General features: G+C 36.1%; 3 protein-coding genes across 5 annotated transcripts in view; 1 reads left to right on the forward strand and 2 right to left on the reverse strand.

Annotated features, from left to right (window-relative positions):
- The window catches only part of LOC129747628 (phospholipase A1-like), a 21,495-nt gene extending 12,315 nt beyond the window's left edge, over nucleotides 1–9,180 (reverse strand). The window contains exon 1 of the mRNA XM_055741919.1: nucleotides 9,029–9,180. Coding sequence (XP_055597894.1) covers nucleotides 9,029–9,095 — 67 coding nt within the window. The 5' untranslated portion in view covers nucleotides 9,096–9,180. The remainder of the gene's footprint in view (nucleotides 1–9,028) is intronic.
- Nucleotides 2,492–16,432, forward strand: LOC129747629 (uncharacterized). Of its 3 annotated transcripts, none has more exons than XM_055741922.1 (2): nucleotides 2,492–3,608; nucleotides 15,497–16,432. In XM_055741922.1, exons 1-2 carry the CDS (start codon nucleotides 2,813–2,815, stop codon nucleotides 15,520–15,522), a joined length of 822 nt encoding a protein of 273 aa, XP_055597897.1. In that variant the 5' UTR covers nucleotides 2,492–2,812; the 3' UTR covers nucleotides 15,523–16,432. The 3 variants fall into 3 exon arrangements, with proteins under 3 accessions (XP_055597897.1, XP_055597898.1, XP_055597896.1); XM_055741923.1 differs by having other exon boundaries at nucleotides 2,492–3,116; XM_055741921.1 differs by lacking the exon at nucleotides 15,497–16,432 and adding an exon at nucleotides 5,986–6,771.
- A 239-nt stretch (nucleotides 16,433–16,671) lies between these two features.
- LOC129746327 (uncharacterized) lies at nucleotides 16,672–18,556 on the reverse strand. Its single transcript, XM_055739927.1, has 4 exons — nucleotides 18,366–18,556; nucleotides 17,753–18,298; nucleotides 17,563–17,692; nucleotides 16,672–17,493 (listed from the first exon to the last, which is right to left on the reverse strand). The coding sequence occupies exons 1-4, from the start codon at nucleotides 18,366–18,368 to the stop codon at nucleotides 17,369–17,371; spliced, it is 804 nt and encodes a 267-aa protein (XP_055595902.1). The 5' UTR covers nucleotides 18,369–18,556; the 3' UTR covers nucleotides 16,672–17,368.
- Nucleotides 18,557–20,360: the final 1,804 nt, after the last annotated feature.

The raw sequence follows: 20,360 nt of genomic DNA on the forward strand, positions 1-20,360 counted from the left end.
ATCAGATGATTTGAAATAGTTCGGCGGATACCGACTATAGTTTGGATCATTATGGCGGAAACCGGATGATCATTTGGAAAAAAACTGATTGTTAAAATAGTTCGGTGGATACCGACCATAGATTGGATTATCCCGGCGGATACCGGATGAAAATTTGGTAGTTCGGCGGATACCAACTTTGAGAAAAGAAAATCCGGCGGATACCGGTGAAAGAGTTTCAAAAGTTCGGCGGGCACCGACTTTGAATAAAGAACAAAGAAAAACGGCGCATACCGGGAAAATTGTTTTAGTTGTCAGTTGTATAGGTACCTAAAATGAACTGAAAATTCCGGCGAATACCGTCATGATAGCTCGGCGGATACCGAATCATGGATTGAAAAATCCGTAGGAACATAATAGAAATAAAAACAAAAAAAAGAGGAAGAGTTTGACAAATAGAAAAAATAAAACAGATGCTATTTTCTAATATGCAAGCTGAAAAATGAAAAAAGGACCATGATAATAAGAAACTACATCAATCAAACCAGTGAATTTTTGTTTAGTTGATTCGAATAATTCAAGCCTACTGATTAAAAATCCCGGCGGATACCGGTTCATTCTAAACTTATCTTGGTTTTTACCAATAGACATTGAGGTGAAACCAAGAAAGGATGTTTTACTCTTGGTAGATGCCGTTGAAGAGCGCGAAGTTGACCATCAATAAATCTGTGAATATCTAATTTATTTAGCTTTGAAAAAATAATGAGCAGTGAAATGTGACCGTAGAATATTGATCTTCTCTTTTTTCGTCGCATCACATATAATCCGAAGCTTTGGCCGTTGTTTGGCCCCTAGCTATCGGAAAATTAAGTTTAAAATTCTACGAGAGTGAAATTGAGAAAAGACAATCTAAATCAGATTGCTATGATGAAATACAATTAATTTTCGATAGCCCGAACAGCAAAGTTGTTGAGTTCAAAAACTCAACAAGATAGAAGCATGAAACGTCTCAAGTTTCAAATCTGATTGATTGGAGGTGATTGATAAAGCTTAGTTAATAAACTAAAAACTGAGTTGATTCCAGCGTGATTAACCAATGAAATGAAGTTTCATGATATGTTTTGAAAACATTCGTACTTTCAAGTTTATTATGAAAATAGTAAATTTAGTTTGGCTTCAAGATCTGTGAGACTTGAAGATGGTATCTGCTAAGTATAAAAATGAACTAGAAATTGTAGTAAGAAGATTTTAATTTGCTTTTCAATACAATTCTGTGATTGAGTAAGGTTTACTTACTGGATACGTTTAGCTAATGATGGATACTCGATAACGCAATCGACGTCTTGACAGCTTTGGAAAAATAATGTGCAACCAAATGTGTTGAAATGGAGAAAGAAATGAAACAACTAATGATGATGAATATTCAAGCTGTTGCATTGGGTGCTTTCGTGCAAATAAATTTGAGCGATTTCGAGAAAAATAACAATTAACTTTTCAGAAATGTCAGAACAGTATTCAGTAATGTTTTGATGCAATGCTAAAATCTCTGTGGAATGAAAAGGTGAACCAGACTGACGCTCCAATGTGCGGTGAGATTTTTGATCATTACAAGCAAATTACCGATTGAATTTCTAAGTTTTCTTCACTTATAAAGATCTATCTTTTTAATGAGGAAATATAAAAATTACAGTACTAAACGAGATGTCAAGTCTGGACAATAATTAAATAACAAATCTTGAATTCTAAAATGTGAATCCATCGTAAATGAGTTAACATTGAAATCGAAGAAAATCATCGCTGGAAAGCGCTACACTTTATAAAAGAAAGTAAAAAATCTAAATGAAAACAACATTGTATACCGACACAATTAACTTAATTAACGAACTGACTTGTTCGAACAAGTTTTAAATTAAAAGTGCCGAGATGGACACATGCCATCGATAGGTCTGGTGATTATCGTCTTACCAGGTTAACCACTTAAAAAGGTTATGGTTCTCTATCTAAGTTGTAGTGAGTATTAGTTTTCAAAATAAGAGATTCAACCACTGACCACATTCAACTAGAGGAATGCCAAAACTAGTCGAAAAAGATTACTTCACTCATTACTCATTAGTATTGCGAGTAAACATTACAAAGAGAGGAAGATTTGTTACACATCAATAAAGAATGACACCTTAAAAAGAGAGGATAAAGTGTAGAGTCTTCAAAGCAGGAAGGACAACTCGCGTTGCAATCAAAAGAAGGATACATTTTAAATGACTTCTGTTGGAAATACACGCCCGTTGAAACTTTTTGAAAGTAAAAATGGAAAAAAAGAAAAAAAAACAAGAATGAATCGAAAAAAAGAATATCTTTAAATTCATAAATCGCTCTAGGAAAAGAGAAGAGAGATGAATGCAAATGGAAAAGGAAACAATAAAGATATTTCACTGAAAAACATACTTTATGCTTTATTATGAAAATTTGTTTATTTAACTAAGATTTCAAAAATTTGAAAATTTCAATTTGAGAAATTGCAAAATATTTTGATCGGTTTTAACAATGAAAGGTTTCTTAGACCAGAATCACAAAATCAGTAAAAATGAAGGTTGAGGTTTCAATCAAAAACAATCTAGTCACAGTTAACAGTAGTAAATATTTTCTCAAAGCAAGTCGGACCGAAATAGGAAACATAAGTTATTCTTCTGGTAATATATTTTTTTTTCTTCTCGGGGAAGGGGGAAGATGTGGGATCTGGCTAAACGAACTGCATAAAAATGATTAAACATGTCCGAAAATATCAATTGGCAACCCTATACACATTACTCTGCGTCAACGGCTTTTCCCTCGTTCGATGGCGTTCTTTCTTCTCCCTCGCAAACGTCAGCGAACACAGCCAGTCTCGCGCCAAGTCACCCCAAAGCAGGAAGCCTTCCTACCGAACAAGAACCTACGGAATCGTTGCATCGGTTCTCCTGATCCAGAAGCGGATCTCACAAGAAGGAGGCCCTACAAGAGAGTTTATGTGTGCACTTATTGTGATAAGAAGGGCCATACTAAAGATTACTGCTATTTGCGTAAACGTTACAACAATACACCCAGGAACTATAATTCCAGACAGCAATCAGCGGTTAGATTTGTTGATTCTCCGAAACCAAGTGGGTCCACATCAGCTTTATTCAAAAGGTTAAAACTTGATATGACTTCTGATTCTGAGACAGAGGAGTCTTGTTTGATGATTTCTTCAATCAAGAAAATCAATGAGCCATGTTACGTGAAGGTTGTTATTGACAAACGAAATTTTACAATGGAAATAGATTCTGGGTCGGCGGAAACGGTTATTTCTGAAGAGTTTTTTAAAAGGGCTTTTAATAATTTTGAGCTATACAACTGTAACAAGCGTTTGGTGGTGATTGATGGGAAACGATTGAAGGTTTTGGGCAAATTCAATGTGTGCGCGCAGCTGAATGGAGTAGAGGCTTTGGTACATGTGGTGGTGCTTCAATGTGGCAACGAATTCATACCTTTGATGGGCCGGACATGGTTAGATATTTTCTGCGTTGGTTGGCGAAAATCGTTTACTAAGGTGGCTGACCCGGAGGAAACCATTCATTTACTTAAAGAGGAGCATATAGTTCAAGATATTACGAGTAAGTTTCCGAGCGTTTTTGATAGAGATAGATCGAAACCGATAGTTGGGTTCGAAGGTGACTTAGTGTTGAAAGATAACACTCCAATTTTCAAAAGGGCGTACGAGGTTCCATTGCGGTTGAGGGATAAGGTACTTGATCATTTGCAAGAGCTTGAAAACGACAATATAATAACACCTATTGAAGTGAGCGAATGGGCTTCGCCAGTGGTGGTAGTCATTAAGAAAGATCAAAGTATCAGGCTAGTCATTGATTGTAAGGTTTCCATAAACAAGGTTATAGTACCGAACACCTACCCACTGCCTCTAGCACAGGATATTTTCTCGAAACTGTCTAATTCAAAATTTTTTGTTCTTTAGATCTGGCTGGAGCGTACACTCAGTTGCTTCTATCAGAAAGGTCTAAAAAGTTTATGATAATTAACACTATTAAAGGACTTTACTCTTACAATCGTTTGCCTCAAGGGGCGGCATCAAGTGCCTCAATTTTTCAAAGAATAATGGAAAAAATACTACACGGAATTGAAGGAGTTTGCTGCTATTTAGACGATGTTTTAATTGCTGGGAAGAATTTAGTTTCCTGTAAAGACAAACTTTATTTGGTTTTAGATAAGTTAGCTAAAGCTAACATTAAGGTGAATTTAAAGAAATGCAAATTTTTTGTTAATCAGCTACCCTATTTAGGACACATATTGACGGACCAGGTCCAGTTAAAAAAAGACACGAAATATATTTGGACAGATAATTGTGAAAAAGTTTTCAATGATTGCAAAAGATATTTGTTAAAACCCAAAATTTTAGAATATTTTGATCCATCAAAACCGGTTGTTGTGGTAACTGATGCTAGTTCATATGGTTTGGGAGGGGTCATTGCTCATTTAGTAAATGGGGTGGAAAAACCTATTGCATTTACTTCATTTTCTCTAAATCATGCACAAAAGAATTACCCCATTTTACATTTAGAGGCATTAGCGATAGTAACAACGATAAAAAAATTTCATAAGTTTCTATATGGTAAACATTTTACAATATTCACCGATCATAAGCCGCTGATTGGGATTTTTGGTAAACATGGTAAAAATGCTATTTCTGTAACCAGGTTACAAAGATATCTTCTAGAACTTTCAATTTATGATTATGATATATTTTATAGACAATCGTCAAGAATGGGTAACGCAGATTTCTGCTCTCGATACCCTTTAGATCAACCTGTTCCAAAAGAATTAGACAGAGAATACGTGAAAAGCTTAAATTTTACATCAGAATTTCCGCTCAATTACAAAGAGATTGCTTTTGAAACGAAAATGGATATTTTCACATCGAGGATTTTAAATTATATTTCAAAGGGTTGGCCGGAAAGATTAAGTAAAGAATTTAAGGATGTTTACTCTGCTCACCAAGAATTGGAGGTAATTGAAGGTTGTTTACTTTTCCAAGATAGGGTTATAATACCATCTAAAATGAAATATGCTATTTTGAAGATGCTCCATGCTAATCATTCGGGCATAACTAAACTTAAACAGTTAGCGAGAAAAACAGTATATTGGTTCGGCATGAACAAAGACATCGAAAATTATATAAAATCCTGTGAAATTTGTAATCAAATGAATTCGATTTCAAAACCATTAAATTATTCAAACTGGATTCCCACAAAAAAACCATTTAGTAGAATTCACGCCGATTTCTTTCATTTAAATAAAAAGACTTTTTTGGTTATAGTGGACAGTTTTAGTAAATGGATAGAATTAGAATACATGCAGCATGGAACAGAAAGTAGTAAAGTAATAAAGAAATTTATAACCATTTTCGCACGTTTTGGTTTACCTGATGTTTTGGTTACAGACGGTGGACCCCCGTTCAATTCTGAGCATTTCATCAAATTTTTTAAAAATCAGGGAATTATAGTAATGAAGAGTCCGCCTTACCATCCCGAAAGTAATGGACAGGCGGAACGAATCGTACGTTTGGTTAAGGATGTTTTGAAGAAGTTTATTTTGGACCACAGTGTAAGAAAATTAGACACTGAAGAACAAATTGCCTTATTTTTATTTAACTACAGAAACACTTGTGTTGGAACAGATAATAAATTTCCTTCAGAGAATATACTTTCATATAGGCCCAAGGGTTTGATTGATCTAATAAATCCTAAACAAAATTTTAAAGCTAATTTAGCAATTCCCTATGATGAAAAATGTATACAATCAAGGCATGACGAAACAGATAGTCAGGTGACTAAACCTGAAAATCTCTTAGTTGATAACGCTTTTGAAGATCTGAAAAGAGGAGACTTAATTTACTACAAGAATAATAATAATAGAAGTATTCAGAAGTGGGTTTTAGCTAAGTTTATTAATAAAGTTTCTACGACTGTTTTTAAGGTGCTGCTTGGAGGAAGGATAATTTTAGCGCATAGACGCCAATTGAAGTCAGCTCCATCTACCCGACAAGGCGCAACTGTAAATTTTGTTTTTGGAGAAAGTGATGTTTTACCTGAGCGACAGGACCGCATCATCGGGAAAAGGAAGCGTAACGAAGAAGAGGATATGGATGGTTTTTCGGATTCCGGATCGGAGTTTTATGGTTTTCCGGCTGACTCTTTCATTTTTGGGGAAGATTATCCTCAGAATATCAGAGAAGGAGAGGTGGAAGCGGAAAGAGCAGATTTTTTACCACAAGAAGAAGAAACAGTATTACGAAGATCGAGTAGAAGCAAAAATAATATATTCAAAGATACCTAGCTCTTGAAATTTTGCATATAAATGCCAACGGACAATCTTTTAACAAACCTTAACACCATCTACTAACAGAAAAGGTCAACATTTGACGATAATTGAATTTTCCACTTGTACCCCTCGTTCCGGGGGGTTTAAGATGCACTATAAAATGCTTTTGTTCAATTTTGGAATACACTTGCAAAATGCACTCTGACATACTTTCCCCAATTTTTGAAGAAAAGCTATGCCACTGCCTCAATTGATTTGAGAACGTCACTCGTTTTTGCGCATTCAGATTCCCCAATAAAAAACATCTTAAATTAAAACTGATAACTAATTTGTATTGTATATCTCGTTGAGCCTGATTACTGATTCCAAATTCCACGGAGCAGTGCTGAGGATATTATTAAGGGGTTTGATGACGTGACCAAGTATTTATTTTGATTGGGATCAGGATTTATGATATATTACAGATTTTTTCCCAAGGTTTTAATTTAATTAAGTTTAATTAATTAAAATGCTGATAAATTTTATCTAGCTTTATTAAGAAGTTTAAATCAAAATCTTAAATTTGCAAAGCTTTCCAGTCTAAGTTTAAACAACTAGTAGCCACTTGAAAGTATGTGATAAATATGATAATTTAGAAATTTAAAACTTTTAAAATTATTTTATATCAGGAAGTGCTAATTCGTTTTTTTTTTTCAAATCAGCCAATTCAATAACAAAAAAGCAAAAAGTAGTGTATTCTAACTCTCAAATTAGATTAAAAAAAAATTCAAATCTGTCCACGTGCAATCCGGGGACGGGCGTAGGGGTTTGCCAAATTTTCACGCAAGTGGTATCTGAACAGCCCCAAGGGAAAAAAAGGTTTGAGTAGCGATTCAAGACTCTGATACCGAAAAACCGTGCCAAAACTAGTAGAGAAAGACCTCAGTGTGTTTGTTGAGCAAATGAACCCTCAAACTGCTAGTTATTTCCAACCGTGTAATATAAATTGGTTTTTTTTCCTTTGCGTGTTTTACTAAATAGTTGCATTTCTGCCACAGCATTTGATGGTGGCGCTTTTTGATTTTGTCCGGCGATTTTCGCTAGAGTTCCGAATCTTGTAATGGATAATTTTTGGTAGAAGGTCCAAGAAACGAAAAAAGGATGATTATTTGTATTATTAGAAAGTAGCAGCAGTAATCGATTTCATTTATTGGAATTTTCAAATATTAAGCGGTTTGAGTTCAAAGTTTAGTTATTAAAAGCAGTTGAAGTTTATACATTTAAATATCGAATTTTTTAAAAGAGGTTTCGAAAGCTTCTGTAGTTAGTTACTGAAAGGGAGGAGAACTTGATGTGTCTGCATTAAGCGTGTTTTGTCGACTTTCGACATGTTGGGTAAAACCCTCGAGAGAAAAAGAGATCGTCTCTTCAAGCCGATCTCAACACGAAAGCTATTCTACTGCAGGGACGGAGAATTGTAATAAACAGGAGAAATACAGTCTCTTCTATTTTGGCTGGCACCGAAGCAACACGCTTTTTATTATTTCCTCCGAAGAAACTTCCTACAACTTTGTGGTTTTGAAGATAAATCACTAAAGTGGAGGCAATATACATACATATTTTTAACTTCTGGCTTAAGCGATAAGAGTTGTAAAAATTGGACGATATACAACACCTTTTACCGTACATCCTGACAGTATGCGAGAGAGCGCAAGTTTTGCTCTCAATGCATGCAAACCGTTGCCAGCGACAATATTTGCTGCTTCTCTCATTGGCCAGTTTATCTTAATGGACCCTCTGATTTTTAGAAATCTGGTTGCACTGCTTATCGCAAAGAGAACAACAAGGTTGTTTTCTCATTTGAATCCCGCACGCGGGAGACAAATTTGCAAACATGGCGGACTTTTGTCATATACGAGTCGGTAGACTTTAACTAACCATTTTTACGATCATTTACTTGGTTTGGTAGGAATTACGATTCGCATTAACATTGTTAACGAGTTGAGCTGACATTTCTTATGCGATGTTATGTTTGCTGGGTAATAAGCCCAAAACTAATGTCCTCATTGAGCATAAATGGATCAACGGTAAATTTGCGTGATCAGTGACCGTTTGTATCTAGTTCAACACTCAGTGCAATTTAATCATTTAATAATTTTAATCATACGAATCGCGTGAGAGTTGAATTCATGATGCATGGGGTGGGTCACTGAACTTGGTTATTTCTTCACATATTTCAACTATCTCGATGTTGTTTACTGAATTTCTATGAATAAATTTTAAACTAATTAAATAATTTTTTTAAAGAATTAATACAATATCTAAAACAAAATTAGTCTCCGTTCCGGGCAGCTCACAATTTTCGTTCTCAAAATGCAAAAATAAAATCTGCAGCAATTTCACTATTTTTTTCATTTTTTTAATATCTATAGTACATATATGTGATAAAGAGACGAACTCTTTTACGAGACAAAAATTACACCCGGATTAAGCTCCAATGATTTGAATGCAAAGCGAAGATTCTTGTGAAGCACTACTACTACATAATGGAATGAAGCTAATTTGATAGCGATAAGATTTGATTGACCTGAGGTTAGTCTGAAAATAACAACAATGCAATTCCGGTTAATTTCACCTAAAATGAACATTCAAACACAAAACCATTTTTCGATATTGGTAATTAATTTTCAAAATTCTCAAAAAGATAACCCGCACTTACCTCGAATGCATCTCAGAATACTGATGAGCACTAAGAACGGACTAACGTAATTGTTGTACAACTTCATTACGCTGCTGGCTATCAAGATGTGAACTGACCAGCTTCAGGACTTGTTCACTTGCATTGACGCGCCTGGTGAAAGTCGTCTTACTAAGAGCAAACGCACCAATACGGGAGTATACGCGGCCCGGTTTTGCTCATTTCAGCGGACCGATTTTGGTATACACACTCGTTCGCGCACCGGGCGGAAGCATTTTTATTTTTAAATTGAGCATTGCACTGAGAAAACTTTTGCAGAAAATCTTAAATTAAATTTATTTCACTTTATACTGATCGAATAAATTTTCGGAGTCGATTATAGTTTTTTCACTTAAATTTCGATTATAATCATTAACAATTATTATAATGCACGGTGATTGTTGGCGGTTATTCGACGGGTTAGCTGCTATCCGTTACGTTACATGCCATACAGCAGCAACAGGGCCAAGCAGCGACAAGCGACCAGCAACCGGTTCCGGTGGCGGATGCAGCAAGAACTTCTGTGCAGTAGCAGCCGGAATCTTACGAGAGTCAGCGGAACTTGCGCGAAATATGCCAGCTGCTGTGGAGTTCCACCATCAAGCAGGAGGTTTTCCGCCGCGGGTCCCAAGACTTTGGCTTCAGTGAGTCGGAAACGTTTGCCCTGGTGCAGCGAGGAGGAGTGTATGCGCCATTGCCCCGGTTCAAACCTATCTGCTAAAGATACCGCTCATGAACCCGGCCACAGTTTCAGCGACTTGATGACCGATTAGTGCAAAACGTTATTCATATAAAGTGTGGAACGATTAAATATCGGATTGTGAATCTTCGCCACCGGCCCAGGTTAGATTATTCGAACGGTATCTAGTTTCTGGAAGAAGAACCATTTCGAGTTAAAGTACATTTTAACATGTAATCAACAATAAAAATAAACATTCATATCATTTTTTTTGTTTGTTTATACATACGATAATACGCCATTTTTATTCTAAAATTTTCAAATAAAGATTTGTCATAGGTTTTTAAAACACCCGATATTTTTGTCGATATTTCGAACACTTTGCTGGAGATTTTTTTTTGAGTTTAACTTTGTTTTTTAATGCTGCCGCTGGTGGTACTATCAGTTACGGCTAACGCCTGTGGTCGCAATCGTGACTGAGGAACCGGGCGAGTGATGATGTTTTCTTCAACCAGAGTTAGGTCTACTGCTGGTCAATTGCAAGTTCTGCACTGTTCAAAATTATGCTAATTCCGACGACCCACTCGGCTGTAAAGAACAAACCCTTCTGTCACCGATACTGGCGGGCCAAGGGCCTATATTTTCACCTCCTTTCGACCCAGCACAAAATACTTCCGAAATGGCTCTATATAATCTTCAACACGCTTCCGATCACTCCGCGAGCAAAATTTCGTCCGCACATTAGACCGAATCAAAAGAAGAGCCACAATTGCTTAACTAATTAACAATTGTTTACCAAAATTACCAAATTTCAATGAATGTCAACAAAGATTTTTTTTTCAGTGCATGTTTGCTCTCGCCCCTTTCTAGTGAGCAAATTTGGTGATTTTGTCGGTCCCGACGGCAACGGCCCTATTTTTCTCACCCTCATACTAACCCCCGGTGCGGTATGAGAGTGATTAAACGCGTGAGCATTTTCACTATACTCGCGATTGCTGCGGATGCCCAGCGAGCCGTCTGGTTGATAAAGAACCTTCTGAGGATCGTACTTAAATAACGTATCATTTTTTTAAGCTTTTAAAAAATACTAGGAACTTTCTTGAAGTTTTTCAAACGAACAACGATATACGACGTATGTTGAAAAAAATCTTCGAATATTTAATTTTTACCAGTTATGAATGCATGTATTTTAGGTTTCGAAATTCCTAGAAAAAAGTTATGCTTTAAGTCTGTACTTAAATTTGTGAACAGCAGTCCGGTAAAACAAACGCAGAAACTAGAATTTTACTGAAATTTTACAGTTTTTTTCGTTGAAAATTACAAGGGTATTCGGCAAAAATAAACGAACATTCGGTTAAAATTACCGAACGATCGATATTGTAAACGCAAAATTTGATAAATTTTTTTCAGTTGGTGTAATGAATATTGCAGTATTTCGGTGAACGTATTGTAGCCGGTATTTTACGGAAAACCGGTAAAACTCTCGAATAAATTGAAGAAGAAATAAACGTTTTACTTTTGTAGATTTTACTTTTACGTCTTTTTAGTTAGCCGTTCGGATCGAGAGTGCTCTTTCTCGAAAATTAAAATTAAAACGCTGAAAAGGTTTTTTCGTTAAACGCCCGTTATCGAATCCTGTCAAATTTACACTGCTAAAAAATATTCTACATATTTGGTAACAAATACGCTTATTTGAAATGCTACAGTATAAAAAAAATTCATGGGAACACGTTCCTGCAGAGAATTTCTGAACAATTAAAAAAAGAAAAGCACGTCAACTTGGCCGAATTTGAAAATTGCTTTCAGTTTTCTTCGCTTTAAGAGGAGTGTCACAGTTCGCTGCTCTGTGGAATGTTTAGGTTGTTTTCATCAGGTATCTTGTGACACGCAAAATAATCCGTACGTCGTAGCTACGTGAAAAACTACATAATTTTCATCCATTTGATTTTCACGTAGCTTCTTCGAGTAAAACATGTGAACGCATTTCAATGAGAATTCGCATGCTATAGACTCAGCTGCAATTGATGTTTGGCGGGATGTGATGATGAAAAAGGCATGCAATAGTTTTAGTTTCGAAATGAAATTGGAGTCGATTTGTTTGATGCTTTTTCTAAATTATTTTGCGTTGAGGAACATGGAACTGCTCGAAGCAGCTCAAGTAACCGTGAGTACCAAAGCTTTGTATTTTTATAGCTTTATACCAGCATTCAAGTGCAAAATTACACTATATCAGCACATCAAGTGCAATTTTGTTTTATAACAGCCCTTCGAATGCTATATGGCGTCATATTAGAATTATACCACTCTTTTAAAATGCAACTAACTTTTTTTCAGCTTCGCACAATGCTTTTGAAATGCTAAATAGCTCTAAATCAGAATCACAATTGCTATAGTTTCTAAGCATTAAATTGGCATCACAAAAGCTTGCTTTAATGCTTTTTAGCACTATGTAAGCACTACAGTGGCATTATGCCAAAGCACATTAACATTGTTTGATGCTGAATTAATGCAAATTTAGGGCACAGATTGCCAGAGATGTATTTCAAATTGGGCTTTTTTAAGATTTAACGCGGACCTGATAGGTCCCCAAGCAGAGTTACTGAAAATGTCCGAGCCGTGGATGTCATGAGTTCGTTTCCAAGTCATCTTCAGCCGAAAAATAAAAAAATACGGATAAACGAATATCTATTGTATTCATAAAGAGAGTTTGTTGAAAATGACTTTATTCTTCCAATGGTGATTACAGAATGAAATGAAATCTTTTCAGTCGAATACCTAACAACCCTGATTTTTATGATCTGACCTAGTTCGAATATTGGATTGCTATGATTGCACGTGGTAACATTTCCTCCCTTCTAATCCTAGAATAGATTTGATTGAAATCTAGAAGGGATTCTTCGTGTTCGTTGAGGCCGCCCGATGGATACAGGAATGATAACTTTTGAAGATGCACCGCAACATCGTCATGGAAATATTCATCTCGCTGTGGGCTAGAAGGAACAGGGCTGTTGATACCTACAGGAACGTCATTCTGTGGATCATGGATCGGTTGAATTCCCACTTCAACGGGAACTTTGGCCATCGGTAGTGAATTCTGGACTGATTGAGCCTTGTTTGGTAACCGCACAGGATCTTGAAGGGGTTCCGATCCAAACATGTCTACCAGTATATAGTGAGTGGACTAGCTGATTCGGGGCTTTCTTCAATCGTGGTTTTGCAAGGCTTGAGATGGTTAACATGAAACCGGATCAGCTTCCGCCGCTGATCTAGTAGTACCATGTGATTGCCATTTCCGATTCATTCAATGGTAGTTCCGCGTAACCATTTCCACTTGTTATTTGAGTGATGTTTCGCATACACCTTATCTCCGGGCTTGAATTGTTCTTCACTGAGGTTGCACTGAATCTGGTTGCAAATCGATGATAGCGGATGAGACCAAAGTTTGAACAGCTCCAACCAGTCGAGTCCGAATAAGTTGAGATTTGTCTGGCTTGTCACGTAACAGGTCGCAAATTTGGTGATGTTTCCTAGGGTAACGTGACACTGAAGTTTTCCGGAAATGTGTAGTGTTTTTCCGGATGCTGATTTTGCTTGATGATCAGTTGATTGAAGCTTTGGAGATCCCAGTTTGTTCCAGCCAGACACGTCTTGAAATGACAGTGATGTCAGATGCAGTATCGAATTGCAATCTAACAACTTTGCCATTGATGGTAACGTTGGTGAACTTACGTCGGGATTCAGCAACATGGTTGATTGTGAAAATACTGTTGATGGTTGCCTTCTCCTTCATTTGCTTCTTCTTGTTGGGGTTTGCTGCCGTGTAGCAAAGACAATACCCTTCTTTATGGCCGACTTTGCCACAGGATTCGTAGGTGTGGGTGGTGTAGGAACAATCCCGAACGTAATGAATTCCTCCACTTTGCCAACACGGGGTCCTTGGAATGTTTGAAGCTTTGCTGATGTTCGGCTGATCTTGAGTGGATAATTGTTTCGACTGTTGTCTTTGTTGCTTGACTGCGCACATAAATGTTGATGTCGATGCATTCGATGATTAAGGATTCGAGCTTGCAGTCTCCCGCGTCGGTTTCCAACTTTGATAGTAGCCGGGTTCGGATGTTTGAATCACTTGAAAAGCGTAAACCGCAAATAAAGATGAGGGATTTGAACTGATCAGGAGAAATGGCATTCAATTCGAAGTCTTCGCATCGCTTGTTAACGGTTGCAGCATAGGTCACTAAATCTTCGTCAACCTGTTTGGTCAGCTGGAAGCATTGGTATCGTTTGCTGAATAATGAAACACGTGTACCAAAGAGTTGCTTCACCTCTTGAACGGTTTCGTGGAATTGAAAATCACGTGGATGATTCGGAAGCAGGAAATTCAGGTACCGGTCGTGGACACCTACGTACGTGTAAACTTCGCAATAAAAGTCGCACCTTTGCCGCATCCTCGAGCTTTGCACCATCCTGGAGAAATAGGTCTTTATACTTTCTTTTGAAAACATCGATCGAAAGTGTGTCCGTTCTCTGGATCATAGTGGAATTCCTTAATGTTGGATGCAAGGGATTCTAGAACCAACTCCGGATTGTTCGTTGCCCGATTGGGTGCTTCTTGAATGTTGAAACTTTCCATTAGGACCATCATCCGTCGGTTTTGGTCAGAAAGTTGCTTGTTCTGCTCCAGAATGGTTAGGAAATTTCCTCCATGCGCCTGCCATTAGTTCTCCTTCGTTGGACTTGAACATCTTGAGGTGTGGGTTTGAAAATTTCGTCGCCAAACATTGTATTCACAAAGAGAGTTTGTTGAGTATGACTTTATTCTTCAAATGGTGATTACAGAATGAAATGAAAACTTTTCAGTCGAATACCTAACTGTAGGAAATAAGATATGGGTAAAGAAAATAAGTGTGATAAAGTGGAGTCAAGGTAAGAAAAAAATAATATGATTGAAATGTCCGGGAGCTTATTTACATTCGTATGTTTGAATATTCTATATCACATAAAAATATAACTGATTGAGAAAAAAGACTATTGCAAAGCCCCTCGGACATATCAGAATTTTAAGAGAGTGAACTGATTAATTGAGTAACGCAAAAAGGAGAACATGGAGATTTTGGAGAGTTTCAATAGGGAGCGTGAGAGGGAAAAGAAGGATAGGTTAAATGAGAGTGTAGGGAGTATTGAGGATTCAGTTTATTGACTAATTTCAGTAAGTAAGGAGGGATGTAACAAAATTTGAAGGAAAATAGGACAGAAAGGAGACGAAAAGATGGCCGCCAAACTGGTCGGTCTCGACACTAACAACCCTGATTTTTATTATCTGACCTAATTCGAATATTGGATTGCTATGATTGCACGTGTTAACAATATCAACATAATCCAAATTCAGTATCATGGCAGAAAAATGGAGGAAAAAAATCGAAATTTTTATTATTCTCACACATTTGTACCTCATTTGAACGTCATTTGTATTTTCTCAGCATTTTGCCCGCCAACGCTATAGCATAAACCAATGCTAATACAGTGCTTTTATAGGGTTATACCAGTTTCTGCACTGAAGCAGCAGTTAATTTCGTTACTTGGGAGCTCATCAGGTCGCTGAGTGTCGAATTTTTTTCGATCGTTAAATGCTTTTCATTCTCCTATAAAAATTTTTTAAGGGAACTTCCCTTAGAAAAATTTTAAATTTAAAAATTTGTCCTTACTTATTCCTTGAGATCCAGCAATAATAGCGATTAAATAAGTTTTTTTTTTCTACTTTTTCGGTTTTACAGAATGCGACCTTTTGGCAATATCCTGAAAAAGGGCAATATATCTGTGCAGACCTGTCCGGAGGTCTGCGCCCCGGGAGCAACACCGGCGAGCTACTCGATCTCGAACTACCGAGGGAACGACGCGCTACTTGGCTAGCTGGCTTGCTAGCCGATTGACTAGCCGACTGGCTCGCTGCACGCTTGTGACGAATGACGCGGTATCGGTTTAATCCATTCACACAATATCCTAACTTCCTGTGTGCGATTTCACGCCTGAGTATCGTGTCTACATTTTTTTTTCTATAAATGTTTCTGCTTTCATGAGAAGCATTAATATTATAAAAATGAATCTAACAGTTGATCGACTTTACGAAATTAATCTTATACTAAAACTAATACACACCACCCCCCCTCCCCCCTTGGTAGCCTTCGCACTCGATGTAACACCCATTCCCAACGAAGAGGGGAAATGTAAACACGATAGTCACTTGTAAATTACGCTCATAAAGTGGTCAGTGGTGGAACCATTCTAATACCTTTCTAGACCCCAACGTCAACTGAAATTTTGTTCAACTTATTTTGGCAAACTATAAATTTGAGAAACCGAGTCCCTATTCCGGGAGTTATGTTACGTGACACGCGAAATTTCACTTTGTTTTGCCGACTTCAGGAAGGAAAGATAAATTCAATGAGCTTCGAAGTCAACTTTTAAAGATGAAATTTGGTATAATTCCCAAGGTTTCTTATAATAAGGACAATAACGTTTTTCAGTTCCCTTCGATTTGTTTTTGCCTCCACAGAGCGTATTGTTTCTGACCGAAGGTGAAAATTTGAGCAGGATCTCCCCGAAGAGGCAAAAGATTTGAAATATTGAAATCTATCAAATGTATCATTTCGTAAATTTCCAATGAATTTCTATATTTTTGTAGCACGTAGCCCACATTAATGTAAACACAGTACTCAGATGTGAATATTCCATATGAAAAAAATTAATTTACTATGTAATCTCTTTCAAAACACATCAGAAAATAAATCTCAACGAATAACAGTTTCAGGAAATAATCTTCAGAAAGGCCTTAGATCGAATTCTGCCGTAAATAAGTATAACCTATTACCATATTACTCTTTTATTTCAAGTAACGTTCATCATTTCTCTTAAATAAAAGAAAAACAACAAGTTTTCTTTTATTTTAAATTTATTCAAAATTGATTTAAAATGCCCCATCGCGCTTCATTTACATATTGCCGTCAATTAAACTACACCCTATTTCGTCGTTTGCTTGATTATATGTATGTATATGGTTGTGTACAGGATAAGGATCAGCTTCCACATATGCTTGCTACGGAACATCTAACATTCGAATGATAGTTGTAAAGTTGTAGGTACATAAAAGTGTTTGTGTGTGTTTGTGTGAGTATGGGAAACGAGCGAAAAATTACATTACAAATTACACTTCAACAGTGTAAATTAGGTTGCACCTTTGCGGAAAAACTTAATCTACCAATTTTGCGATCGCTTATCATTAGAGAAGGTAGGACGCGCACAATTTCGGTACAAAAAATTCTCTACCCTCCACCTCCCGGAAAGTATAACGTGTTTGTTTAGTTAGTGTCTAAATTGGATTCCCTATCAGTGTGTTTGTTTGGTTCATTTGCTGTGTTTAAATAGAATGGTACTTGTCCTGGTACTTTTTTTTTTGTTTAGTTTTATACACCCAAGTCTCAAGCAACAATTTCCCGGCCGGCTTTTGCCGAGCGTTGTTTCATTTCAGTCATTTGTTTTTTAGTTGTTGCTAAGTTTTGTTTTTGTGATTTTATGTTTCGACTACAGTTGATTTTACTCGTCTAGCCTTCGTTCAAATCGGAAAGCTCCTCTGGAAACGGCCAGTTCAATTACGTTTTTCCCTTCTTGAACCGTTGCCGGGCTTGTGCTTTCGTATAACGGTTACGCGGGGGCTTCTGGTCTCCGCCAGCAGTTCCATTGGCATCCCCATCACCGTCTGAAGCAGGTTGGAAATCTAAAAAAAATAAAATTTTCATCAAACTCTTCAACCAATGTATGAAATTCCGATCGAATTGATCGCTACCTTCAAGAAGATTGAGCGGTGGATCCAGTAGACCTTTGCGTTGCAATTTTGTGTAGTAGCGAATCAACTTAGCTATCCCGAAACCGATTCCGCCAATCGCCAGAATCACTAGAACCATTAAAGAGTTGTACTGTAAAAAGAAATAAAACCGTGTGGTTATTGGAAACAAATGTGTTCTAAAACGAACAACCTTAATAGTCGGAACATCGGTCAACAACATATCAGCCATGACAATGCAGAGGCCCACGACGCACCCAATTCCGGCACCCTGAATCGGTGTCCACTTTTCCTTCTCCACATCCCGGTTGCTCAGTTCGGCCGCCTTCCTTGCCGAGTTGATAATTCCCATATCCTGGGGCTGCAGCTGCAGGGCCTTCCCATACGACAGCAGTGCCGTATCATAATGTCCTACGGCCATGTGCACCTCGGCCTTCCGATAGTAGCCCTTGGCCCATGCCGGATTCAGTGCAATGGCCCTATCGGCGTCCTCATTAGCGTAGTAGTACTGTTGCATTTTCAGGAACGCCAGCGATCGATTGCTGAACAGAATCGGTTCCGCCGGATTCAGTTTAATTGCATGGGTGTAATGTAGAATGGCCTCGGTGAAATTCCCCACCTTCACGCACTTATTGCCCTCCTCCTTCAGCTCGTCAGCCGTCATGTTCAGGTTGCTCTTACCTTCCTTCTCCGGAGTCGAGACGGATCCAGAACCCGAAGGTGAATCTTTTTCTGGTTCCTGTTTCAAACCAAAATCATTACACTTTACCTCATTACCAGAATTCAATCCCGACTAAAATACTTACCATTTTAGATGCTATTTCTATTCTCTACTCCCAAAAACTATGAACACTTTCAACGCAAAAAACGATCTTATCAGCTATGGTTTTAGTTTATCGATTTTATCACTAATTAAAACATTTTTTGCTGCTCCTTCCCCACAAGAACTTTTCATCCACTGGGCACTGACTGATGGCAGCTGATTTTCATATTTTTCATGTTTGTTGACATTTTCCTCGCCCGTTTTTTATTTTGGTTTCGCGAATGAGGGAAATGTCAGAGACAAGAAAAAGAAGTGCTGCCAAACTTATCTGATTTAAAAAAAAAGCATTCATGTGTATCTTTTGTCATTTTTGTCAGTTTTGTCATTTTTGTCATTTTTGTCATTTTTGTCATTTTTGTCCCTTTGGTCTTTTTTGTAATTTTTGTCACTTTTGTCATTTTTGTCATTTTTGTCACTTTTGTCATTTTTGTCTTTTTAGTCATTTTTGTCATTTTTGTCATTTTTGTCATTATTGTCATTTTTGTCATTTTTGTCATTTTTTGTCATTTTTGTCATTTTTGTCATTTTTGTCATTTTTGTCATTTTTGTCATTTTTGTCATTTTTGTCATTTTTGTCATTTTTGTCATTTTTGTCATTTTTGTCATTTTTGTCATTTTTGTCATTTTTGTCATTTTTGTCATTTTTGTCATTTTTGTCATTTTTGTCATTTTTGTCATTTTTGTCATTTTTGTCATTTTTGTCATTTTTGTCATTTTTGTCATTTTTGTCATTTTTGTCATTTTTGTCATTTTTGTCATTTTTGTCATTTTTGTCATTTTTGTCATTTTTGTCATTTTTGTCATTTTTGTCATTTTTGTCATTTTTGTCATTTTTGTCATTTTTGTCATTTTTGTCATTTTTGTCATTTTTGTCATTTTTGTCATTTTTGTCATTTTTGTCATTTTTGTCATTTTTGTCATTTTTGTCATTTTTGTCATTTTTGTCATTTTTGTCATTTTTGTCATTTTTGTCATTTTTGTCATTTTTGTCATTTTTGTCATTTTTGTCAATTTTGTCCTTTTTGTCCTTTTTGTCATTTTTGTCATTTTTGTCATTTTTGTCATTTTTGTCATTTTTGTCATTTTTGTCATTTTTGTCATTTTTGTCATTTTTGTCATTTTTGTCATTTTTGTCATTTTTGTCATTTTTGTCATTTTTGTCATTTTTGTCATTTTTGTCATTTTTGTCATTTTTGTCATTTTTGTCATTTTTGTCATTTTTGTCATTTTTGTCATTTTTTTCATTTTTTTCATTTTTGTCATTTTTGTCATTTTTGTCATTTTTGTCATTTTTGTCATTTTTGTCATTTTTGTCATTTTTGTCATTTTTGTCATTTTTGTCATTTTTGTCATTTTTGTCATTTTTGTCAATTTTGTCAATTTTGTCATTTTTGTCATTTTTGTCATTTTTGTAATTTTTTGTCATTTTTGTCATTTTTGTCATTTTTGTCATTTTTGTCATTTTTGTCATTTTTGTCATTTTTGTCATTTTTGTCATTTTTGTCATTTTTGTCATTTTTGTCATTTTTGTCATTTTTGTCATTTTTGTCATTTTTGTCATTTTTGTCATTTTTGTCATTTTTGTCATTTTTGTCATTTTTGTCATTTTTGTCATTTTTGTCATTTTTGTCATTTTTGTCATTTTTGTCATTTTTGTCATTTTTGTCATTTTTGTCATTTTTGTCATTTTTGTCATTTTTGTCATTTTTGTCATTTTTGTCATTTTTGTCATTTTTGTCATTTTTGTCATTTTTGTCATTTTTGTCATTTTTGTCATTTTTGTCATTTTTGTCATTTTTGTCATTTTTGTCATTTTTGTCATTTTTGTCATTTTTGTCATTTTTGTCATTTTTGTCATTTTTGTCATTTTTGTCATTTTTGTCATTTTTGTCATTTTTGTCATTTTTGTCATTTTTGTCATTTTTGTCATTTTTGTCATTTTTGTCATTTTTGTCATTTTTGTCATTTTTGTCATTTT

Source organism: Uranotaenia lowii, chromosome 2 (assembly GCF_029784155.1).
Source record: "Uranotaenia lowii strain MFRU-FL chromosome 2, ASM2978415v1, whole genome shotgun sequence".
Classification (NCBI taxonomy): domain Eukaryota; kingdom Metazoa; phylum Arthropoda; class Insecta; order Diptera; family Culicidae; genus Uranotaenia; species Uranotaenia lowii.

Coding starts and splice junctions, on each gene's coding strand:
- LOC129747629 (XM_055741921.1), top strand. CDS start 2,813: ATGGCGTTCTTTCTTCTCCCTCGCAAACGTCAGCGAACACAGCCAGTC. Junction 3,609..5,985: donor TATAGTTCAAGATATTACGA/GTAAGTTTCCGA, acceptor ACTGTTTTTAAG/GTGCTGCTTGGAGGAAGGAT.
- LOC129746327 (XM_055739927.1), bottom strand. Junction 17,693..17,752: donor CCGATGTTCCGACTATTAAG/GTTGTTCGTTTT, acceptor TTCTTTTTACAG/TACAACTCTTTAATGGTTCT. Junction 17,494..17,562: donor ACCGCTCAATCTTCTTGAAG/GTAGCGATCAAT, acceptor TATTTTTTTTAG/ATTTCCAACCTGCTTCAGAC.